Genomic DNA, 25,665 nt, shown 5'->3' with positions numbered 1-25,665 from the left:
CTATTTCTGCTAGGTTTTCTTTCTTTAGTGAGTAGAGATTCTGGAAAGAATTCTTTATAATTGTTTGGATGTCTTGGGTATTTGTTGTAATTTTTCCCGTGGTATACCTGATCTTATTGATTTGGGTTTCCTCTCTTTTTTTAGTTAATCTTACCAAAAATCCATAAATTTTATTTTTTTTTCAAAAATCAACTTTTTCATTCATTTTATTTATAGTTTTCTTAGTCTCTGTCTTGTTATTTTCAGATCTTAATTTGGTTATCTGGCTTCATCTAGTAACTTTAGGTTCAATTCTTTCATGCTTTTTTAGCAGCTTTAGTTGCAACATGAGATTATTTACTTGGTCTGTCTCTTTTTTTTTGGTCGGTTGTGGGGCTTGAACTCTGGGCTTGGGTGCTGTCCCTGTGCTTGTCAGCTCAAGGTGAGTGCTCTACCGGTTGAGCCACAGTGCCACTTCGGTTTTCTAGTGGTTTATTGGAGATAAGAATCTCATGGACTTTTCCTGCCGGGGCTGGCTTTGAACCTCGATCCTCAGATCTCAGCTTCATGAGTAGCTAGGATTACAGGCCTGAGCCACCGGCACCCGGCTCTATTTTCTTGATGTGTACACTGAGAGCAATAAATTTGTCCTTCAGGACTGCTTTTGCCTTGTCCCACAGATTTCTTTCTGATGTGTCCTCATTTTCATTGAATTGTAGGAACTTTTTAATTTCTTCTGTTACCCAGGTGTTGCTCAGAAGTGTGCTATTCAATTTCCATGTATTTGAGTAATTTCTATGGTATGCTGTTATTGAGAACTAGTTTGATCCCACTGTGGTTGGATAGGATACAGAGGATTATGTCAATCCCCTTGTATTTGCTTAAATTCTTTGTATGAACTATGATATGGTCTATTTTGGAGAAAGTTCCATGAGCTGCGGAGAACATGTACTGTGTTGTTTTAGGATGGAAAACTGGGTAAATGTCAGTGAGTTCTGCTTGAAATAGGGCATCACTTAATTCGGTGGCTTCTTTTGCCAATCCTCTGGTTGGTAGACCTGTCTTTTAGTGAGAGTGGAGTATTAAAGTCTCCTAGTATTATAGTATTTGGATCTATTTTATTCTGTAAGTTTGAGAATGTTTGGGGAGTATAAGTTAATGGTAATATCCTATTCTTGGATTGTTCCCTGTTTTAATATGTAAGTGTCCTTCTTTGTCTTTTTGTATTGATTTTAATTGTCAGGTATCAGGATGGCAACTCCTGCTTTCTTGCTGGGAGCATTGCATGGTAGATCTTTCTCCATCCTTTCACTCAGAGTTTGTTTTTGTGTTTGGCTGTGAGGTGGGTCTCTTGAAGCCAGAAGATGGATGGGTCATGTTTTCTGATCAAATCTGCAGTTCTTTTTGTTTTGATTGATAGTTGAGTCCGTTAATATTTATGGTTATTACACAGAGATGGATTGGGTTTCCTGCCAATTTCCTGCTTTCCTAAGTTTTCTTCTTTCCTTTCCTCCTGTGCTAAGTTGGACTTCTAGTGATATCTGTCTGATGTGGATCCCTGTTCTTGATTGCTTTCTTCAGGTTGTGTTCCTCCTCTTATAGTCTTTGTAATGCTAGCTGATTGTTTATGAATTCATTTAGTTTTTCTTTACTATTAAAAATTTTAGGAAGTGGTATTGTAGCGCAAGCACTCACCTTGGGCTGAAGAGCTGAGGGACAGCACCCAGGCCCAGAGTTCAAGCCCCACGGCCAACCAAAAAAAATAATAAATAAAAAATGTTAGTTTTTCCATCGAATGTGAATGCTAGCTTTGCTAGCCCCGTCTGGGCTGGCAGTTATTGATTCTCAGGGCTCAGATCATACTTTCCTAGGCCTTTGCATTCATTCTGTGTGGAGAGGTCTGCAGTGATTCTGATTTTTTCCCATTATAGTATAGTTCCTTCTTTGTTTTTGCTGCATACAAGATTGTTTATTATTCAGATCTATCACTATAATGTGCCTAGAAGTGTTTCTCCTGGGGTCCTGCTTGTTAGGTGTTCTATATGCTTCTATTATGTAGGTAAGATGTTCTCTTTTAATGGGGCTTGGAAGGTGGCTCAGTGGTAGAGTGCTTGTCTTGCATGCATAAGGCCCTGGGTTCGATTCCTCAGCACCACATAAGCAGAAAAAGCCAGAAGTGGTGCTGTGGCTCAAATGGTAGAGTGCTAGCCTTGAGCTGAAATGCTGATTGATGGACAGCACCCAGGCCCACAGTTCAGGCCCCACGACAGACAAAAAAAAAAAAGTTCTCTTTTAAGATGGGAGACATTTTCGTTAATAATCTTACTGAATAGGTGTTGCATTCCCTTGCTTTGATATTCCTCACCTTTGTCTACTGCAATTATATGAAGATTAAATTTCTTGGCACTGTCTGCTTGCTCTTGGATTTCCCTTTGGCATAATTTAAGTGATTTTTTTTCCATATCTGTGGCTTATTTTTTTCCAGTTGCTGCATTTTGTCTTCCATATTTGATATTCTAATTTCCATTTCATTCACTCTGTTAACTATGGCTTCCATTGTGGTTTGTATGGAGGACATTGAGCCATTTATGGCTTTGATGTTGGTTCTCAGAGTATTAATCTCCTTTCTTAGCAAGGTATGTACTGCATCTATTTTTGCATGCATCCCCTGTTTGAAATCCTGCATCTCTTAATATTTCATTTCTGTGTTCTTTAAATTTCTGATCTATTTCTCCCTTTAATTCTCGAGTCATTGCCTTCAGCATATCTTGGATGTAGAATCGTCTTCCATTCCTGCTTTGCTTCCACTGGGGCTCTCCCCTGGGTGGCTGCTGGCTTTTGGGGTTAGCTTGCTATCCTGGGTGTTGATAAACCTTGTAATTTTTCTCTGTGATTTTTGCATGGGGATTTAGGGATTATTGGAGACTAATCTGAAACTGTTTTGGTCAATAGGTGACTGTCTTTGTTTGGTTCTGGGTTGGTTCCTGGATCAACTGATGAAGCTCGCTCGTGGCCCTGGGTTGGCTGAGAGAGTCTGTACTTGGTCTCGGTTCCTGAAGCTAGTTGGGAACTTTCCAGCGGTGCTGTGGCAGATTGCTGTTTCTGTGCAATGTAGATCGCTGGTTGCCACTGTGCTCTGTGTTTGGTTGAGGTGCTTGTGGGCTGGACTGAGTGGTGGCCACTCTGGGTCTGTTTCTCCCCGTCTCTGCCTCTGTTGATGCTATCCAGATCGGTGCTGTGGGCGTTTTTCCGCACCTGCCGAGGGGTGGGAGAGGGGTCTTTGCGCAGGTTCTGAGCTCTGAGGTTTCTGTCTCTGTTTGCACTCTTTGGGGCAGCATCATCACCTTGGTAGTCTTCTACACTGGCATTTTGCGGACAGACACTAGTAGTTCTGGGGCTCTCCCCTCGGCCATGAGGCCAAATGGTTTTGGTGGGATGGGGCAACACTGCTTTGGTGAGGGGTTGAGCAAGGTTCTTTGGGTAGGTTCCCGCCTCCAAGGTTTCTCTGTTTGCAATCAGTGGGTCTGGCACCTACACCTTGGCTGTCTTCTGCGCCGGCATTCTGCAGATGACCCACTGTGGCTCTGGGGTCTCCGGCAGCCTATGGTTTGGCGTGTTGCTGTGCAGCCAGCAAGGGTTGGAGGAAGGGTCTTTGGGCTTTTCTGTTCTGAAATTCTTCCCTCCCTCCCTCCCTCCCTCCCTCCCTCCCTCCCTCCCTCCCTCCCTGCCTCCCTCCTCTCCCTCTCCTTCCTTCCTTCCTTCCTTCCTTCCTTCCTTCCTTCCTTCCTTCCTTCCGTCCGTCCTTCTTTCCTTCCTTCCCCTCCCTCCCTCCCTTCCTTCCTTCCTTCCTTCCTTCCTTCCTTCCTTCCTTCCTTCCTTCCTTCCTTCCTTCCTTCCTTCCTTCCTTCCTTCCTTCCTTCCTTCCTTCCTTCCTTCCTTCCCTCCTGTTTTTCTCTGGGTATTCATCTTTTTTGCTGTTGTCGGTCTCTTGGGGAAATGAAGCATTGGAACTTGAACTCTATTTGGTTGGAGAGAGTTGTGGTGTTTCCCTACTGTCCCATCGCCATCTTGGCCCCCTCCCTCCAAGTGGAAAGTTTTATAAGATAATTGGTCACATTTTTAAAACCTAGGGTTTAAAATATTAATGTTATTGGGCTGGGGATATAATTCAGGAGAATACCTGCCTAGCATGTGTTAGGTCCTGGGATTAAACCTCAACCCTGAAAAAAAATTGGGAGATTTCTGTGAAGTGAAATATGAGGAAAAGATGTGAACATTTAGGAATTGATATATAAAGTTTACTATGAAAAATAAAGAGTATTGTGTTAGTATATAATAGGATAGTTGTGTGTTTGTGTATGCATACACTGAAACTAGGGCTATAACTCTGCACCTCATTCTCGCTCGGCTTTTCCCAGTCACAGCTAGAGCTTTACCACCTGGGGTACACCTAGTTCCAGCTTGTTGCTGGTTAATGGGAGATACTCTCTTGGATAATTCTGCCCAGGATGGCTTTGAACCTCTATCCTAAGATACCAACTTCTTGAGTACCTAGGATTTACAACTGTGAGTCACTAGTGGCTTGACCTGTTTTCATTTCTTATTAGTAAATGGAGGAGTTGAGTTATTTAATCTTAGGATAAACTTATGATTCATGTTTATAATTCATGCCTATTGGCTTTCTATGATTGGTGTACTATACTACATTTTGTGGTTTGCTTTTTTTTATTAAGTGCCAGTTCTGGGGCTGAATTCAGGGCTTTGAGCTCTTACTTGGCTTGCTTGCCCACAGCTGGTACTCTACCACTTGAGTCATGCTTCCTACTGAGCATTTTGCCAATTAATTAGAAATAGAAACTCTAGGACTTTTCTGCTAGGGCTGGCTTTGAATTTCAGTCTTCCAGGTCTCAGTTTCCTGAGCAACTAGGATTACAGGTGTGAGTCACTAGGATTGAACAAGAGACCACTTTGTTGTTTTATGTTGTGGTGGTTTTATAGTAGGTATGGTATTAGTTTGTGTTTCCCTGATAACTAGTGAAGGTTTAAAATTTCTTTATATATTATTAGCCATTCATAGTTTGGAAAATACCTATTGAAGAAATTTTAAATCAAGTCTGAATGCTTTATAGAAATTCTGTAATCTGGATCTGAGTATATAATTTTGATTATTTTCCCTAGTCTGTATTTAGCTTTTTAATTTTCTTGATACATTTTTTGATGAAAAATAATTTTTAATTTGGAAGCCCTGTTTATCCATGGTTTTATATCACAACTTTTTTGGGGGGGATGGGGGGTCCGGTCATGGGGCCTGAACTCTGGGCCTGGGTGCTGTCCCTCAGCTCTTCAGCTCAAGGCTAGCACTCTATCACTTGAGCCACAGCGCCACTTCCAGCTTTTTTTTTTTTTTTTTTTTTGCTTATGTGGTGCTGAGGAATCGAACCCAGGACCTCATGCATGCAAGGCAAGCGCTCTACCACTGAGCCACCTTCCCAGCCCCTATATTACATTTTTTTTTTTTTGTCGGTCATGGGGCTTGAACTCTGGGCCTGGGCGCTGTCCCTCAGCTCTTCAGCTCAAGGCGAGCGCTCTACCACTTGAGCTACAGCGCCACTTCCGGTTTTCTAGTGGTTTATTGGAGATAGGAGCCTCACGGTCTTTCCTGCCTGGGCTGGCTTTGAACCGCGATTCTCAGATCTCAGCATCCTGAGTAGCTAGGATTACAGGCGTGAGCCACCGGCGCCTGGCTATATTACAACTTTTTAAAGAAACTTTGGATTACCTTTTACCTTGCCAAGACATCTTGTGCTGTCTGTGAGTTGTTTTATACCTTTAACCTGTACATTTAAGTCACTAATCTGTTGTGGTATGAGACCTTTTATGTTAGATATAGTATGTAATTCCTTTTTTAAAAAAATACAGCTGTGCAGTATTTATTGAAAAGATTGTTCTTGAATTATGTTTACACCATTGTAAAAACATTAATTGACCATTTATGTACATGTGTTTGAATTGTATTCCATTGATCTCTTTATCCTTATCCAATACTGGGTTGTATTGATTTCTCTATATTGAGTCTTAATCAGGTTGTGTAAATTCCTCCAACTTTTTCAAGGTTATTTTAACTGTTCTGGGTCTTTCAAGCTTTCATATACATTTTACCACTTTATCAGAATCTACTTAAAAGTCCTGAGATTTTGATTGAAATATATGAATGTATGTCATTTGGAGAATTACCATATTAAACAGTTCTCAGTCTTCTAACCTGGTTGTCAGCAAATGATGGCTCATGGTCCAGATTTGTCCCTGTGTCTATCTTTTTTAATAAAGTTTTATGGGGACATATCCCTGTGTCCCAATGTCCCATGTCATTATACATGGTAGCATACGTGGCTGCTTTCAGCTACAATGAAGAGTAATGTGGTGGAGAGTATATTGTTTATAGATGTTAAACTATGTACTGTCTAGCCTTCAACATAAAACATTTCTCATACTTAAATTCTACCTAGTAGTTTTCTAGGTTTCACTAATCTTTTGTGAAATTTGTTTCCTTCTGCTATTGCAAGTAGAATTTGATTTAACTTCACTTTCAACTTGTTTGTTACACTCTACCAAAGGACTGGATTACACTGATTTCAGATTGTTGAAACAACTCTGCATTCTTACTCTCACTTTTTTCTAGCAAACTGTCCTTTTGGGTATGTTGCTAGGATTTATTTTTAAGAGTTCTTTTTTTCTTTTTTCTTTTTGGGTCCGGTTGTGGGGTCTGAACTATGGGCCTGGGCTCTGTCCCTCAGCTCTTCAGCTCAAGGCTAGCGCTCTACCACTTGAACCACAGCGCCACTTCCGGCTTTTTTCTTTTTGCTTATGTGGTGCTGAGGAATTGAACCCAGGGCCTCAGGCAGGCAAGGCAAGCGCTCTACCACTGAGCTATCTTCCCAGCCCTATTTTTAAGAGTTCTTATAGCATTTGTGTTCATGATATAATATCTGTCTGTTTTCTTGTAATATACTTGTTACAGTCTGCTATCAGTTATGCTGGCTCCAAAAAAAAAATGGACAAAATATATCCTGATTTCTGTCTTGTCAAAGAGCTTGTTGCATAAAATTGGTATAGCTGGTTTGAGATAATAAGCATATGTATTACCTCATATGTTTGTGTGTGTGCTGAGAATACATGATTTTGATTCTTGAGCTCACCTTTCAGGATGAAAGGCCTCTTAGAGCTAGAAGAGAAACGGGAAAGGGCTAAGTGGGGCTGACGTTATGGGTGGCCAAAGGGCCTGAGTGAGGGAGACACTGGGACTTTGTGGCAGGGGAGCATGTCCAGCCAGTGGAAACACTGAACTTACTAGCAGCCAGGCACTAGATTACTTTTCAAGTTAAAAGGAGGTTCAGTAGCATTTCATTATAATTAAAGGAGACTTCAAGCAGCAGTCAAAAATTACAGAAAACCATGTCTGTCCTTAGAGTCATTTTTACACTATATCTGTTTTTAGTTCAGTGTAGTTTATCAAAGATTTTAGCTGGGTCTCAGTGGCTCATGCCTGTAATCCTAGCTACTCAAGAGGCTGTGATCTGAGGATCGTGGTTCTAAACAATCCCAAGCAGGAAAGTCCAATAAACTACTCAGAAAAAGCCGGAAGTGGTGCTGTGGCTCAGGTGGTAGAGTGCTAGCCCTGAGCTAATGAAGCTCAGGGAAAGCACCCAGACCCAGAGTTCAAGCACCAGGATTAGGGAAAAAAAGACTTTGGATGATTTGTATAATTCCAGGTTACTAAATTCCAGGTGTGATTTTTACATTTTGTCCTGTGCTTTGAATAAGCTGTAATTTACCCAAAATTGTTCCTGTCTTTTACTCTACCCTAATTGAATATATAACTTGACTGGCTTCAAACTGCAGTTCTCAGATCTCAGCCGCCTGAGTAACTAGGATTACAGGCGTGAACCACTGGCACACAGCCAAACAGTGTTTAACCTTAGAAAAATAATTTCTGAAATTTTATGTTATCTATTTTTAGAGACAAGGTCTGTATAGCCCAGGTTGGTCTCAAACTCAGGATCCTTCTGCCTCAGCCTCCTGACTTCTGGGGACTTTGTTAATAGGTGAACAGGAAGTATCATATTGAAAGGAAATAACACTTAGGACTGTATTTTGCAGGTATATAGTTCACTAGGACTTTGTTGAGTGCTATTTGCCCATGCCTGTAATCTTAGCTACTCTTCAGGCTGAGATCTGAGGATCATGGCTAGAAATGATCTTGGGTAGAAAAGGCCATGAGATGCTTATCTTCAATTGAAAAAAAAAAGTGGTGTGACTCAAGTGGTAGAGCATCAGCCTTGAGTGAAAAAGCTAAGCAAGAGCCCCCTGGCCCAGAGTACTGGGCACGCATGTACACAAACATACACACACACACAGAAAAGCAGAAAGCTAACTAGGAATTTATTTTCCTTTACAGCCTGAGAACCTAGACCATTGCTCCCTCCCTGAAGATCTGGTGAGTATTTCTGCTTGCTTAAACAAGTTCATTGTGCCTTCCACGATGGATAAGTAAAATGACAATAACATTTCATGTGTTTTTCTATTTGGTTGCTGCCAAAGACTTTAAGTTTAACATGATAATTACATTATGAGAGTAGCATATTATGAATAATAAAAGCATTCAAGTGTTGAAAGGAAATAAAGAAGACACTCTTCTCCCTCTCCTTTGCAATGATCAGACTTGCTGAACTTGATTTTCAAGTTGACTTTGTGACCTTTTCTCTATATGAATCCTTCCAAGGAAAGGATAGCAGGGTCCTCATTTGATTGGCTTAGATTCCCCCATCAGGGAGTCCTCTATGCATTCTCTCTTTAGGTAGTAGCATCAGCAGGGCCCTGCCCAGGCTTAGAAGGCATGCATTATGTCTGGCTGGCAAAGCCTGGTCATATTGCAGATATCTTCAGGAAACTTGGCTACCCAAGTTGGCTAACAACATGTACTATGTTAGCCAGTCCCAGTTTAAAATGGTTTTTAAAATTTCTCAGTTTTGAGTCTCAAAAATTCAGAGAGTTCTAAGTGCTTCCTTTGAGGTTCAGTGGTTTAGTAGTATTAGTTGGGTTTGTAATGTCAAATTCAGGAACCAAAGGGAGAGCTGATATCTAGTAAATCTGTTTCTTGAATCCATTTTGTTATCTAAAGGGATGGAGAGTGTGTGTGTACGTGCATGCATATATTTATATTAGTAAGTTAATGGTCTGATGGCTTTTTGGGTTCAAGATTGGTAGAGTAAGATTATAGAAAGGAAATGTGACTTTAAATACTTTTAATAGAGACCCTTTTTCACCCAGGAGAATCTGAACTTGAAGGCAGAGGTTATATATTCATGAGATAGATGAACCTAGAGCCTTGTGTGTACTAGGCAAACTTTACCACTGAGCTACATCCCCAACCTAGGAAATTAAAACAAAAAAACACAAAACAATAAAAAAAAAACCAAGAAGAGTTCTTACGTGTTCATGTGCTAGATATTTTTGGATTGAGATAAAAGAGTCTGGTACAGATTAGTCATCAAGCCATTGCACCTTCCTTCTATTCCTTACAGATTCTAAGGGTAGAGCAGTTTCTACAATTTTGAGTGTTTTGGCTTCTTAGAGCTACTATAACAAGTTACCCAACACTGGGTGGTTTAAACAACAGAAATATTCCCTCATTGTAATGGAGACCAGTAGTCTGAAGTGTAGGCAGAGCCAGACTCCCTCTGAAGGTTGGCAGGAAGGTCCTGCCTTGCTGCTTTTGGCAGTTGCCAGCAGTCACTAGTGTTGACTTTGCCTAGAGATGCCCACTCCTCCAATTTCTTCCTGATCACCACAGTGTCTTTTTTCTGTGTTGTCTCCCCGCTCTCCCTGGGTCTATTCTGTATTAAGGACTCCAGGCACAGTGAATCCAGCACTTCTCTGTTCCAGTATGAACTTATCATAGTTCACTACAGAGGCCAAACTCCAAATAAGGTCATGATCTGAGGTTCAGGGTGAATATGAACTTGGGAATAACACTAAGCCATCATATTTCATTAAATATGCTATAGAGTGGCATGCAAGGCAAGTAACAGCTTAAATGTCTTGAAGGTGAGGGTGGGACTTTTGATGGCATGTTGACAAGTGTAGGCAGGTATCCAGGATTGAGACTCAAAGGAACAAGCAGTATTATCTGTCATAGTTTGTTATTCCTATGTATGCAAAGATTGGGTTGCAGCACCCTCACGTGGACTTTCAAGGAAGGAATGGGGGTGGGGCGGGCAGTCACAGCAAAATGGTAGAATCCTCTGTTGAGACTTGTCTTGGTTTACCCACTGAGCTACGTGACCCAGGAAATGGAATAAGAACAGCTTGTTTTTTCTTTTTGTGTGTGCCGGTACTGAGGCTTAATCTGAGGTATACTAGGGGTGTCCCTTAGCTTTTTCATTCAAGGCTAGCACTCTACCACTTGAACTACAGCTTCACTTCCAACCTTTTGGTGGTTAATTGGCTGATAGTCTCATGGACTTTCATGCCCATGATGGCTTAGGAACACTATCCTCAGATCTCAGCCTCCTGAATACCTTGGATTATAGAGCTCCAGTGATCTGTCTACATAATCCAGTCCAAATGTCAGGAACTGAAAACATAGTCTGCCCTTTGCTTGGACTGAGCTGGGAAGGAGGTTGTGGAAGGAGCTGGAGCATCCATTTTTGTACTTCATGGCCTGGTTAGTCAAGGATAGGGAACGGAAAGCAGGTGTAGAGGGCAGAGATTATAAACACAGATGCTGTCAGGGCTAGGCAAGTGAGATCATATTAGGACTCACAGTAAACTGAAAACAGTTCCAGATTTGGACTCCAAAACCCAAACAAAACAAATCTGCTCCCAACTTTGGCTTGATGGCAGATGGCATTTGTGTGGGACATGGAGAGTTAGCCACAGGGACGCTGGGCTCAAACTTCTTCCATTATCAGGTTCTAAGAATTGGGGTTTAAGGCTGCATTAGCAAAGACTGTGGCTGATAGAGGCACTTTGGTTCTATGATAGCTCTAGAAGCCATGGTGAATTTTATTTTTATTTTAGTAGTCATCCGGAGTTGCTTTGATGCAGTTCTTCTATTATGTTGTCACCTCCTGAATGTGATCACACATCTGAAAATGAAAGTAGATTCTTTTGTTCAGTTTGATGGTTGGCATCTTGTGTCCTTTTTCCCTCTGAAAGTTTTTTTTCTTTCTTTTTCCATAGCCTTTGGCACAAAGCAGTAATTAATACTTGACTGCTAGTTGGGGCTCCTAACTTCCAAGTTTCAGCTGTCTTGACTTGCTAGATAGAAGAGCAGATAAGCTTTGGGTACAGTTTTAAAGACTTTACCTGGCACTGAGGAGACTTTTTGGTAGGGAGAGACCCTTGCTATTTATTGGAAAGAAACTTGCCTAGGAGAGAGTGCTTCAAGGTATCATAAGCCAGAGTTGTTTCTGAATCTGTGTGTTCAGTCTGATCCGGGGAGAAGGCAGAATGTAAAAGCTAAGGATGAATGAAATGAAGGTACTAACCTCACCTGTCTTTGTCAAGGTCTTAAGTGCTTTTCTCCTCTGCGGTTCTCCCTCTCCCTCTTCTGGTACATTTCAGAGAGTGTCAGAAGTCTCCAACACTTGGTGGTACTCCATGCTTATCCTGCCTCCTTTGCTGAAAGACAGTGTGGCAGCGCCTTTGCTCTCTGCCTACTACCCTGACTGTGTGGGCATGAGCCCCTCCTGCACCAGTACAAACCGCACAGCCGCCACCACCACTACCTCCACCACCAACAGTGCCAGCCCAGCAACACTGGAACCCTCCATGGTGGCTCCCTCTGCACTGGGTGAGAGTCCTTTTAGTACTTCCTCCTTCCCCTTTCTTCCCCTTCCCAGAAATTTAGGAATGAAAGAGATTGACACGTGTGACATGTGTGACATCTCATTATTTCCTGCATTTTGTTACAAGTCGGCCTTCCATGTCCATGGCTTCTCTACCGCACAGTCAACCCATCATGCATAGAAAATAGGGAAAAAACTTACGTCAGTACTGAACCATATGAACAAACTTCTTATTCTTCATATTCCCTAAATGAAACAATGCAAGAAGTGTTTACATTGTATTAGGTATTATAAGTCATCTACAACAGATTATTTGAAACTACAGTAGGTTATAGTAAATACTAGCCAGTTTTTGTTTTAGGGGTTTTTTTTTGTATTATAAAGGTGATGTACAGCATAATTGGTACATTTCTTTTTGGATAATGTTCCCCCTTTCCTTGCTGTCTTCCAATACTAGCTATTTGATACAAAGGAATTGAGCATGCATGGATTTTGATGATCCAGTGGGTAGAACTAATTCCCTTAAAGATGCTAAGGGTCAGATGTACTGTGGATAACTCCTGTCACTTATATGGTATAAATTATCTATATAGCACATGAGTATTTATTTGAAAGTTTAGTAACTATAGTTGGAAGAGTTTATGAACTCTGACTTAGAAGAAGGAAGTTGCTACATCCACAGTACTTTTCTGCTCTCTCCATCTTTTTTTTTTTTTTTTAATGTGTGTACACATGTGTGTGTTGGTACTACGGTTTGAACTGAGGGCCTCACATTCTCATTTGGTTTTCTTGCTCATGACTAGCACTCTACTACTTGAACCACACCTTCAGTACAGCTCTTTGCTGTCTAATTGGAGAGTCACACAGATAAATCTGCCCAGACTGGCTTCAAATTGAACCTCAGATCTCAGCCTCTAGTGTAGCTGGGATTATGGACATTAGCCCCCAGTGTGCTAGCTTTTCTTCACCTTTCTGTATCCAGTGGTGATTTGAAGCCAGCAAGGCAGAAAAGTCCATGAGATTTAAGCTCTAATTAACCAGGGAAATGGAGGCACGGCTCAAATGGTAGATTGCCTGCCTAGCAAGAATGAAGCCCTAAATTTGAACCTGGGACTGCCAAAACAAGTTTAGAAATTTGTTGGACAATCAATACATGTAACACTACTGAGCGGTACACTTGCAAATATTTGAGGTGTCAGATTTTATATTTTTTTGTGCAGTTAAAATTTTGTTTCTAAGATTAAGGTTAAGATTGTGAGTGACTTGTAAGAAAAAACTGGGGAGATGTTTGTGTAATTCATGTATATTTTGTCCACTCAGATGAAAACGGAAGTACTTGTGCAGGGTAGACAATAAAGCTTGTCCAGGCAGCTCTTTTGGGTGTGATTTTGCTCCCTTTTTTTTCCCCCTTGCTTTGGAAGCTACAGCTTGTATCACCTATCAGTTCCAGGCATGAACCGGTACTTTCAGCCTTTCTACCAGCCGAATGAGTGTGGCAAAGCCCTCTGTGTGAGGCCTGATGTCATGGAACTAGATGAGCTCTATGAGTTTCCAGAATATTCCCGAGACCCCACCATGTACCTGGCTTTGAGAAACCTCATCCTCGCCCTGTGGTATACAAACTGCAAAGTAAGTAAGGCTGCTAGCCAGCAGCGCAGGGATGGGAGCGAAGAGCAGGAGCTGTTTGACAAAAGCCTGTAGACCAGGGTTTCCCAGCCTTGGCATTGTGGACATTTTAGGCAGCTAATACTTGGGGAATGGTGGCACCATTTTTATGTTGGCAGCATCAGCAATAAAAAGCCTGGATTTCTGTAGTGGAAGTTGGGAAGGCGATGGGTCTGACCTTATATTCCTCATAACAGGCATTCTTGTTCTCGGAAAGAGGAAAGTTAGCTGCCAAAGGACAAGTTGCTGAAACCTGTTGGTCCCCCTTTTTTTTTCTGCCCCACCAGAATGACCTCCCTTTGCTCTTCTTAGTGTGAAATGATGGGTGTAAATTACTGCGAGAGTTTGTTTTGTGGTAAAATATACATAAAATTTTCCATTTTAACCATTGTAAAATGTGCAGTTCAGTGGCTCTAAGCACATGTAAAATATTGTACAATTATCATGATTCCGAGAGGAAAGTTCCTACCTGATCACTTCCTGTTTTTCCCCTGATGCTGCCGCACCACTCCCAGCCCTTGGTAACCACTGCTGTAACTTTCTCTGGATTTTCCTATTGTGGACATTTCATATACAGAGAAACATACAGTGTTTGGCTCTTCAAGAATCATCCATATTATAGCAGGGATCAGGAAAGCATACCATTTTAGGGTAGAATAATAATCTGTTGTGTGAATATGCCACAATTTCTTTTTCCATTCAACCCTTGATTCTCAGGGATGTCTCTACTTTGTGGCTGTTCCTGCTGTGACCATTTTGCTTGAACGTGACGTTTCAATTCTTCCGGGTATATATCTCAGTGGAATTGCTGGTTCATCTCACAATTTTATGATTAACTCTTAAAACAAGATAAACATTATTATTATTATTTTATTTTTATTTTTTTGCTGGTCTTGGGTGGGCGGTGTCCCTGAGCCTCTTTGTGCTCAAGGCTAGTGCTCTACCACTTGAACCACAGTGCCACTTAAGTTTATTGGAGATAAGAGTCTCACAGGGACTTTTCTGCCTAGGTTGGCTTCAAACTGCAATTCTCCAATCTCAGCCTCCAAATAGCTAGGATTACAGGCATGAACGACCAGCCTCCAGCTTAAAACTTCTAATCGGCAAAAATTATACCTATTTGAGATAATTTATGCTTTAAGTATGTGTACATTATAACAAGTGAAGCTAATATATATAAAATCTTACTGTATTTTTGTAGTGACTACTGAGAATTTCTTAGTGATTTTCAAGTATACAATATGTTATTAAAGTCATGTTTTATAATAGATCTCCTGAGTTTATCCCTTGTAACTAGGTGAAATTTTGTATCCCTGACCTGTCTCCCCACCCCACCTCACCCATTGGTCCTTGCTAAATAATTCTTATTGTATGCTTTACTTCTATGAGTTTGGTTTACTTCTATGAGTCTATGTATGAGTGAGATCATGCAGCATCTGCCTTTCTGTGCTTGGTTTATTTCGCCTAACATAGCTCCTCCAGATTTGTCCATGTTACTTACATAAGATAGGTGTTGTTCTTGCTAAGGCTGAATAGCCATTTGTGTATATTGCTACAGTTTCATTAGTGATTCAGTTGATGGGCATTGAGTTGGTTCTGTATCTTGATGATTTGAATAAGGCTTCAGTGAATGTGCAAGTGGTGTCTTTGACATTGTCACCGGATAGTGGGACTGTTAGATCACATGATTATTTTATTGTTAATTCAAGGAGCCTTCATTCTGCTTTCCACAGTGGCTGTACATACATATATTTCCATCCATAAGTGTGCAAACTCTCCCTTCTCTCTGCGTTTATTTGCTTTTGTCTTTCTGATTACAATAGCCATTTAACTGGGATGAGGTGATAATTCATTGAATTTTGAATTGTATCTCCCTGGTAGTTAGTGATGTTGAACATATTTTTTTTTATATCTGTTGGCCACATATATGTCTATTAGATCTTTTGCCCCACCTACTTTTAATGGTCGAGATCAAACCTAGATGCTTTCATACATGCTAGACAAATGCTCTCTGAGCCCCCCACTCAATTTTTAAAAATGGCAAAGTAGTGCTTACTACTTTGAGTTGTTTTCTTGCTATTAAAGAGTTCCTTGAGTGTTTTTTGTGTTTTTTTTTTAACAATTGGATTTCATTTCCAAACACAGGAAGCCCTTACTCCTCAGAAATGTGTTCCTCACATTATCGTCCGGGGCCTTGTGCGCATTCGATGTGTTCAAGAAGTAGAGCGAATCCTTTATTTCATGACGAGGAAAGGCCTTATCAACACAGGAGTTCTCACCGTGGGAGTCGACCAGTATCTTCTTCCTAAAGACTACCACAATGTAGGTGGCTGTGGCCTTAGCAACAGCATTCCCAGTGATCTTCATAAAATGCTTGTTAGCTACTTTATCATGATAAAAAATACATAAACAAGACCTTTTCCATATAGGATGTTTCTCCCAAGAGGAAACTATCAAGTAGTTGCTCCAGATTGCAGGACTGAAGGGAGGGGATCATAAAGACAAGTACAACCATATTCTTTAGGAAAATAACTTTATAAAGGCATCAAAGAAACATAAATGGACTAGCATTGTAATAGTACATTGTTACCATTGCTCTGATTGGAATTGTTTTTTTTGTTTGTTTGTTTGTTTGTGGGTCCGGTTGTGGGGCCTGAACTCTGGGCCTGGGCACTGTCCCTCAGCTCTTCAGCTCAAGGCTAGCACTCTACCACTTGAGCCACAGCGCCACTTCTGGCTTTTTCCTTTTTGCTATGTGGTGCTGAGGAATCGAACCCAGGGCCTCATGCATGCAAGGCAAGCGCTCTACCACTGAGCCACCTTCCCAGCCCCTGATTGGAATTGTTTTATTGGTGCATATCAGTTGTATAAGTTGTAATTTGTTTTATTATAGTATTTTCAAACGTGTATAATGTACTTTGATTAAATTCATGTCCTCTATTGCTCTTTCTTTACTTTCCCCCTATTTTAGAACCAATTTTCAATCTAATTGGAATTTTGTTTCTTTTCTTTTTGAAAAGAAATCAGTCATCATTATTGGGGCTGGTCCAGCAGGATTAGCAGCTGCTAGGCAACTGCATAACTTTGGAATTAAGGTAAGATTTTTGGGATATGTGGGTGGCAACAGATGGTTAACTGCTCATTTGGTCCAAATTTTCTGACTCTTAGCAAGGAACTAGTTCCTAATTTTAATGAGGAATGCTGGAAGTGTTAATCTCTTTATACTTGCTCTTAAGATAGTTAAAACATTTGCAATAATTTAATTGAAGAAAGGATAGAGGAACTCTGACTCCTAGGAACTAGTTCCTAATTTTAATGAGGAATGCTGGAAGTGTTAATCTCTTTATACTAGCTCCTAAGATAGTTAAAACATTTGCAATAATTTAATTGAAGAAAGGATAGAGGAACTACTAGCTTTGGAGAGAATTCAGCCTCTATACTTTTTCTTAGCTAAAAGACCAAGAAATGATATTTTCTGACATGGCATTTAGAGTCAGAATCTAGGGTAAAAGCAAAAGTTCTTGACTAACATTAACACAATTGAGTGGTGGGAAAAGTCCCTCTGCCCTGTCCTTATTCCCTATAACCAATGACAGCATGGAAATTCACTATCCTGGGAAAATGCCTAGTTCTCTCCTGCTTTCACTCCTGCCTCCTTCCCCGACTTTCTCCCTTCTTTTTTCCTTCTCTCTCCTCTCTGTCCCCTCTCTCTCCCTTCTCTAGCCTCCCTTTCCCCCCCTTCCTACTTTCTCTCCATTCTCTATCCTCTTTTCCTCTCTCCTCTCTCTTCCTCTCTCCTCCCTTCCCTCACTTCTTCTCTCCTCCTCTCTCCCCTCCCATTTCCTCCTCTCTTTTTGTGTTGGTGCTTGAACTCAGAATTTCAAGTACTGGGCAAGTGTTCTACCATTGAGATACTACCAACCTCCCAGTTAGTATTTCTTAGGCAAACCAAAGATACTCTTTGATTCTGGCTCAGGAATGTGAAAATTTTGCTTTTCCAATCTTGATTGGATGATGCAGAGTTTGGACTTACGTAGTTGCATATGTAGATAGATATGTAAGACAACTCGTTTCTACAAAGTGGACAACATATTATGTTCTGAGTGTTCATAATAAACCAAAGTAATTATCAAAAACCCAAACCCACATGTATAATTTAGTATCTCATTTCCTTCACTAAATCCATTCAAATGAACTGTCCCTTTAGATTTCTCTTGATTTTGCTAGTTCTGATAGTTTGTCTCCTGTTTAAAACTTTACAAGACTGATTTTCTGTGATACTGCAAGTGTAAATGAAACATTTCATTTTGGTAAAAAATGTTTTTAGTTTATCTGGCTGAAAGAATTGATACTTTTTGCTATTTTCTTCTATGTGGTAAGGTTTTCAGTCTTGTTTTGAATTGTCAGGGTGCAGTTTTCAATAGCTGTGCCTAAAAGATGTCTTTCTGAGAGGATGCAAGTTGTGGCTTACATTATCTTGCTGGCAAAATAGAACAACTTGAGTTGGATATTACAGGAAATGTGCTTGCATTTAGAAGTATCTTCGGTGTGATCTTAAACTATAAGGTTGTAAATGATTTTTTCCCTGTTTTCTTATTTTTCAATGTTTTCATATTACATTTGGACCAATTTTTTTGTTTGTTTTTTGCTTGGGAAGCCTGAAAATAATATTACAGGGAAGGTTATTAATATCCAAAGTCTAGGGAGTTTGGGTATTAATATCTTAAACTAAAAAAGAAAAAATGGAAATTGATATCCTACTATTAAATTGAAGTCGGAGAAAGATAGTGAGGCAGAATGATATCTTGTAGCCTTCTTAGTCTCAGAAAGTGGAGAATATAGGTCTGAGAAAGAATGTTCAGAGGTCTTCTGTGTTATTTTGCCCAAATGATGAGATAGCCACAGGAGACTATCCCTTGAGAATCAGGAAATACCTCTATACCTTTGAGTGAACTGAGAGATAATTCAGGGACCTCTTGTGTATGTGTGTGCGCGCGCGTGTGCATCATTCCTGAGGCTTGAACTCAGGGCTGGGATCCTAAGCTTTTTTCGTACAAGGCTTAGTGCTCTACCACCTGAGCCACAGCTCCACTTCTTTTTTGTTTTGTGTGTGCTTAATTGGAGATAAGAGTCTCATGTACATTCCTGTCTGGACTGGCTTTGAAGCCTGATCCTCAGATCTCCACCTTCCAAGTAGCTAGAATTAAAGGCATGAACCACTAGCAATTCTTAGTACTTAAAAAAAAAGAGAAGTAAAATGACTAGTTTTTTGTTTGTTTGTTTTGTTTTGTTTTTTGTGAATTGTGGGGCCTGAACTCTGGACCTGGGCGCTGTCCCTTAGCTCTTCAGTTCAAGGCTAGTGCTCTGGTACTTGAGCCACAGCGCCACTTCCAGCTTTTTCTGCTTATGTGGTGCTGGGGCATTGAACCCAGGGCCTTATGCATGCAAGGTAAGCACTCTACTACTGAGCCCACCCCAAAATGACTAGTCTTGTAATCTCATTTTTAATTAATGCAAAACAGGGAGCTGTGGCACTTTGAATCCCAGGCCCACAGATGATACAGTGCCTGTCTATCTCTGAGCTTCTCCTCCTTTGTCCAGCGTTAGCAATTGGAAATAATTGAGCCTGGTTTGGTCAATCTCATGAGGTCAGGCTTAGACATTAAAAAAGTAATAGTCATGTGTCATAGTGGTAAGATCTATTTATATTGCTAAGGAAATGTTGCTTTGTATATAGATACTTCATATGCAAATTCAACTCTTAATCCTGGTTTTTTATTTGTGGACTATTTAGTAAAAGTGTTCAAAATTCATTTCACATGCTTGTTCATTAGCTCTTGCCTGACTTGAAGCACTACAAGGGGGTCTTCTAGCAAGACCACCCAGGCTTCCCTTCCAGATTTTGGGCTGCTTTGAATGTCCTTTTTAGCTTCTGTTTAAATTCAATCAAGAGGCTTTTTTTAGAAATACAATAATTAGGATTAACACTATTATTCTACATTTTTGTAATTCTGTATCTGCTGTAACAGCTCTGTCCTGTTTTGATTCTCTGGTTTTTTGTTTTTTTTTAGGTGACTGTTCTTGAAGCCAAAGATAGAATTGGAGGTCGAGTCTGGGATGACAAATCTTTTAAAGGCATCACGGTGGGAAGAGGACCCCAGATTGTGAATGGCTGTATTAATAACCCAATAGCACTAATGTGTGAGCAAGTGAGTTTAAGATTTATGTACAATGAAAAGAAAGTTGTCTCAGTTTGCTTGTGTATAGTATTCATATACCGCTGGCATTGTAGCTCATAGCAGAGCACTTGCCTAGCTTGTGTGGTGCCTTGGGTTCAGTTACCACCATTTAAAAATAGAAAGCGATTATAAACTAGTGTGCTTCTCAAGTAGATCATGTACAATAGTGTCTATGCAAAGAAAAGAATAAGTGTGTTTCTCCTTTTCTGAGAGGTTTTTCTTTTTCTAAGATTAAATTTTATTTGCAGGCCAAATAATTGCAATGTTAGGGTTGCCAGATTTGACAGGTGAAAGTACAGACTTCTTTATTAAATTTTGACTTTCAGAAAAATAACTTTAGTGCAAGATATTACATGGGATATTTGCATGCGGTATTTGTGTACTTAACACTTTGACAAGTGTGTGACTTACTGCTGGGAATTTCTCTGATAGGTCCACTTTTTTAAGTTTTACTGAGAGTAAACTGGATTTCAGCTTCTATAAGTACGTCTGTGCTCGTGAGTTCATTTATGTGAAGGTCCATAGCAAAGACAGGGCAGGGGTGTTAGCATCTGCAGCATTAGGTAGGAGTTAGTGCATGGTATAGAAGCTGTTGTCACCCTCCCTCATAGCATAGTCTCACAAAACCCAGGGCTGTTGATTTTTGTTATTTTACCCAACGTCTCACTTTGTTGTTGGTTTTTTTTTGCTTTAGGTTTTTTACATTGTTAGACCCTTTTCTCCATGAGAGCGCTGTCTTAGTTCAGCTTAGCACCTGTAAATATTTTTTTCCAGGGAAAATTTTTCACTTTCTCGTTCTTATTATTTTGAAGCTTGGCATCAGCATGCATAAATTGGGAGAGAAATGTGACTTAATTCAGGAAGGTGGAAGGATAACGGACCCTACTATTGACAAGCGCATGGACTTTCATTTTAATGCTCTCTTGGATGTTGTCTCTGAGTGGAGGAAGGATAAGACTCTGCTCCAAGATGTCCCTTTAGGAGGTATGGGAGAATGATATCTGATTGTTCCGTCTCAGTGCCGCTGTGACTAGTAGCATCGTTCCTTTTCGAGACTGCACGTGTGTAGTAGGGATGGTCCATATGCATGCCACTTTGGACAGCTAGACCCCAGGTATTCCTCAAGGTGGGGTATAACTTTCCTGGGGACCTTGGAAGCATATATGTGCATGCACATATGAGCCTGACATAGCATGAAGCTCATGTATCACAAAATGAACCATAACCGGGCACTAGTAGCTCTACTTATAAACCTAGCTACTCAGGAGGCTGAGACCTAGGATTACAATTCAAAGCCAGCCTGGTAAAAAAAAAAGTCCATGAGACTCTTTTTTATCTCCACTTAACCACTAAGAAGCCAGAAGTGAGTGTGGCTCACATAGTAGAACATTAGCCTTGAGCAAAAAAGCCAAGAGCATGAGGCTCTGGGTTCAAGTCCCAGTACTGGTACCATAATGTGTGTGTTTTCTCTCTCTCTCTGTCTCTCTCTCTCTCTCTCTCTCTCTCTCTGTCTCTCTCTCTCTGTCTCTCTCTGTCTCTCTCTCTCTCTCTTTCTCTCTCTCACACACACACACATACAGAAAAATTGTAAAATTTTAAATCTCTCAGAAACCTACTTTTAAAAAGTCTATAAATCCTGGGTGAGTAAATTGTCACTTTGTTGTATCTTTTCTATGTAAAAGTTCTGAGTAGTAGGATTTGTTCTTTCATTTCTTTAGGCAATAAGCTAAGATTTTTGTTCAGTATATTTGATTAAGACTGTATACTCTTAAGAATTTTAATTCTTGGGCCTGGGGGTTTAGCCCAGCGGAAGGGCGCCCGCCCGACATGCGCAAGGCCCTGGGTTCGGTCCTCAGCCCTGGAAAAAAAAAAAGAATTTGAGTTCTCAGTCTTTCATCATGGTACTTCAGTGAGTACCAAAAGTTTGTAGACCACTTGACTGCCTGGAACTCATTGCTATGAGGTGGCAGCTATGTACTGCTTCTTAAATTGAGTGTGGGTATTAGTATTTCTTGATGTCACTTTGTTAGATAGTAATTTGCTTCAACTGTAGGCTCTCTGCAAGGGAGTTCACTCATCTGCAGGCTGATTTGTTTAGTCTGTATTTGAAATAAAGGTCTTTATTTAGAATAAACTCAGTAGCAGAGAATGTCTTTGTTTGTTTGCCTTTAAGACTGACATGCTCTGGTAAGTCTTGAGAAGTGTTGACTGAAACCTGAAAACATTTTCAGAAATAATACTATAGAATTAACTACAGTTAACTAATAAGATCATTGAACCAAATGTTGTGTAGTGTCCAGACCTCAAGTGATGGTCAGTTTTTGGAGTTGAGAATAGTAGTTAGGCTGATTTTTCAGGATATCCCTAGAAATTTTTAGTTCATTGAATAGGGTCTATGGTAGCCCAGGCTAACCTGAACTTGTGATCCTAAACTACGTCTGTCTTGAAACAAAGCGCTGGGATTTCAGGGACGTGCCATCACACCTGGCTATGTCCTACAGAATTTGGGTAGTATTCTGTATCTGTGTGATAGTTGTTGGCTGGGTTTTCTATTTGTTTTCCCAGTATTAACAAGTAAAAGATTTTGATAAATTGGCATTATTTTAAAATAAGTTATTAGGGGAGGCCCAGCAATAATGGAAAAGTAATTTTTCACCTAAGACTATTAAAATTTTTATAATCTGCTTACATTTCTATAAAAAGTTCTGCCTGTGTGTCAGCTGCCTGAGATCTCAGTACATACATACTCACACACAGAGCTAGAGTTCATTTCACCATGCACATGTTTAATATTTATACAGTATATAAATATTACTTAAAAACTACATTAAGGCCCTTTCAAGTAGGTTTATACTCATTTTACATTCTATTTGTGTAGTCTTGGTTATTTCCCCTCCACAAAGCCCACAGGAGAGCAGAAACTCCCTATCAGCCGGCAGAAATCGGGATACTACAAAAGTCTTTGAAAGTGACAGCCCCAGGGGTGTGGGGTCAAAAGCCTGGCCCAGGTCCCTTGGACATCCTCATATTATAATCTAGTCTTAAGAATTGAAAAGTCCTTTGAGAACCTTGATGTCAAAATAAGTTTCCTGACAATTCGGTTTCAAGTTTGGCAAGTGTACCACTGTTCATAGGAACTTGGAGCCTGTGGTATGTTGGCTGGCTGTCCTCACTAAGAAAGCTAGGAAGGAGCAACCCATACTGAGATGCTTGGGATTAGTCAGATATCTGGCCAGGCAAAGCTTTCTCCCATCTGTAGTGCCCTGAGGTATCCAATTAAGACCCTAACTGGAATGATTTCACAACTTGAACTATGTGTTGTCCAAGTTGCTGCTGAGTGAGATAGACAGGTACAGGTTGAGAATCCTGGTCCTGCAGTGTCGCAGTGATGCTGGATTGTGAAGAAGGGAAGGTGATGGAAGGTGATGGATGGGGATGGATGTTCCTGAGAAGGAGAGTAGTACTAGCAGGCAGAATTCACTAGAAAAAGGTTCAGGAGCAGAGTGGCCATACCTGTAAGTGGGCAAGGTAGTACTCACTACCTTTGTAAGATGAACATATGCCAGCCTTCCTTGCCTATGGCATTTGGAAAATAGTAATTAAAGGTATTCAGGCAAAAGACTAGCATGATAAAAGTACATAAACTATTCTTGCTTAAGATATTGTGTAGCCAGTAGTTAGTTAGCCTACTGAAGAACTGTTGTAAGAACTTGACATTAGGCTAAATGCTCATGACTCACACCTATAATCCTAGCTAATGAGCCTGAGATTTGAGGATCATGTTTTGAAGCCAGCCCAGGCAGTTAAATCCATGATACTCTTATCTCCAATTAATCACCAAAAAGCTGGAAGTTGAGAGCACTAGTTTTGAGCAAGAAAGCTCAGGGACAGCATATCATCCAGGCCCTGAGTTTAAACCCCAGGGCCAGCACAAAGTAAAAAAACAAAAACTTGACATTAAAGCAGTGGCATTAGACAGCAAAAGAATATAAAGGAAATGTAATTCTTTTGAGCATGTTACGTATACTTTCTACACCTTGAGCACAAGAGGAACCAGTTTCTCAGCTGGACATAACTGAAACATTTTCAAAGATACAGATCCTCCATAGTTTCATTTCCATTAAGGTAAGCTTTCACTTTCTGAGAGGATTAAGCCTTCAAAAAGCTATCATTTTCCTGTGGAGGGGAATGGAGGAAAGGTTGTGGATGCTTCAGGCTTCGTGGCATGCAGAGAACAAAGGACCAGGATGTGACAGAATGAGGTGAAAGCTGTTGTGCTTTTCTGCTTTCATCCCTTTTCACTACAGCGAAGATAGAGGAGATCTTCAAGGCTTTTGTGAAAGAGTCGGGCATACAGTTCAGTGAACTGGAAGGACAGGTGCTTCAGTTTCATCTCAGTAATCTGGAGTATGCCTGTGGCAGCAACCTCCATCAGGTGAGGCTGGGTTCTGTAGTACATGCTTTGCTATTAAATACTTGCTGGTGTTTATTTGCATTTTGTATGTCTTAAGCATGGAACTGGGGATGATTTGGAGAAATAGAGTAGGTCCTGTGGCCCAGAAATTTGATAAGTACAACTTCAGAGTATATTGTATTTTAGCACTTTTGTTTAAAGTAAAATACCTTTCCCAAGAAATGTGCTCATTAGGGGCTGGGAAGGTGGCTCAGTGGTAGTGCTTGCCTTGCATGCTCGAGGCCCTGGGTTCGATTCCTCAGTACCACATAAGCAAAAAGAAAAAAGCCGGAAGTGGCACTGTGGCTCAAGTGGTAGAGCGCTAGCCTTGAGCTGAAGAGCTGAGGGACAGCGCCCAGGCCCAAAGTTCAGGCCCTACTACCACACCCCCCTCCCCCCCCCAAAAAAAAAAGAAATGTGTTCATTACCTTACTCATGTAACTATAACCTCTCTGTACTGTATCTTTAATATATATATAAATTTCCCCAAAGAATGCCTAGAAGAAGCTCATAGAAAGCAATGCTGCTGGGCTCAGCCAGCAATGGCAAAGAGCCTTGTCCCTCATCCATGCCCTCTGGAGTTGACCTCGAGTTATTTCTGTGGAGCCATGGAGTCTGTAAACACTGTCCTCAAGAAACCCAAACACAGCATCCTTGAAATTCTGACCTGTTTGTCTTACCAAAACAAATTCAAGCTTGCCTAACTCATTTTACCAACTGAGAACCCAGAACTTCATTATTCTGTATTTTGAGTAGAAACTCCCTGGCTGGTTCATCTATCTTCTTGGGGACTCACCATATCCACTTGGTTCTGCAGTACAATTGGAACTGCAGTGTTTTCCAAAATCCTGCTGGATTTCAACCTCTGCAGTGTGCCCACATAGAAGACAAACAGTTGGTGTCTTTATATATGGAATTTAATGCAGTTTCTTTACCCTTAATAGAATTCCCATTCATGAGAAGAGTTTTCTCTAGGTACTTCTTCTCAATAATTTAGACCTTTTGTGTTCCATAATCAGCTTTTCTGTAGAGATTTTCTTCCAAAAATAGCAGTGTCAACAGAACTGGTTAGTTCATATTCTCCCTCTTGATATTTCCGTGGGGTTGAGGGCTTAGCCCTCCTGCTTTGGGTGGCTGCTCTAACCTGGGACTCCTTTCTGTGGGCTCAGACACAGACTCTAGGATTCACACTGCAGGCTCCCATCTTTTGTTTGCAGGTGTCTGCTCGTTCCTGGGACCACAATGAATTCTTTGCCCAGTTTGCTGGTGACCACACTCTACTAACTCCTGGATACTCTGTCATAATTGAAAAACTGGCTGAAGGACTAGACATTCGGCTCAGATCTCCAGTAAGTATGGGCAGGTGTGGAAGGTGCTGGCTTTGCTTTGTTTGGGAGGATGTGAGATACAGTCATGTTATTTTTTTCCTGGTCTTGGGACTCGAACTTTGGTCTTGGCTGCTGTCTCTGAGCTCCTTTTT

The 25,665-nt window shown here is 40.7% G+C and overlaps 1 protein-coding gene across 2 annotated transcripts in view; it reads left to right on the top strand.

Annotated features, from left to right (window-relative positions):
* Positions 1–25,665, top strand: part of Kdm1b (lysine demethylase 1B) — a 57,796-nt gene that overhangs the window by 18,967 nt on the left and 13,164 nt on the right. For both annotated transcript variants that reach the window (XM_070024483.1, XM_070024484.1), the window contains 9 exons: positions 8,435–8,473; positions 11,605–11,833; positions 13,273–13,457; positions 15,639–15,815; positions 16,514–16,588; positions 19,565–19,702; positions 20,545–20,716; positions 24,040–24,167; positions 25,403–25,534. In XM_070024483.1, the coding sequence (XP_069880584.1) occupies positions 8,435–8,473; positions 11,605–11,833; positions 13,273–13,457; positions 15,639–15,815; positions 16,514–16,588; positions 19,565–19,702; positions 20,545–20,716; positions 24,040–24,167; positions 25,403–25,534 (1,275 nt within the window). The remainder of the gene's footprint in view (positions 1–8,434; positions 8,474–11,604; positions 11,834–13,272; positions 13,458–15,638; positions 15,816–16,513; positions 16,589–19,564; positions 19,703–20,544; positions 20,717–24,039; positions 24,168–25,402; positions 25,535–25,665) is intronic.

This window comes from Dipodomys merriami, unplaced genomic scaffold (genome assembly GCF_024711535.1).
Source record: "Dipodomys merriami isolate MVZ:Mamm:240054 unplaced genomic scaffold, mDipMer1.0.p SCAF_16, whole genome shotgun sequence".
Classification (NCBI taxonomy): Eukaryota; Metazoa; Chordata; class Mammalia; order Rodentia; family Heteromyidae; genus Dipodomys; species Dipodomys merriami.
The sequence above is the reverse complement of the archived record's forward strand: the minus strand, read 5'-3'. Positions and strand labels throughout refer to the sequence as shown.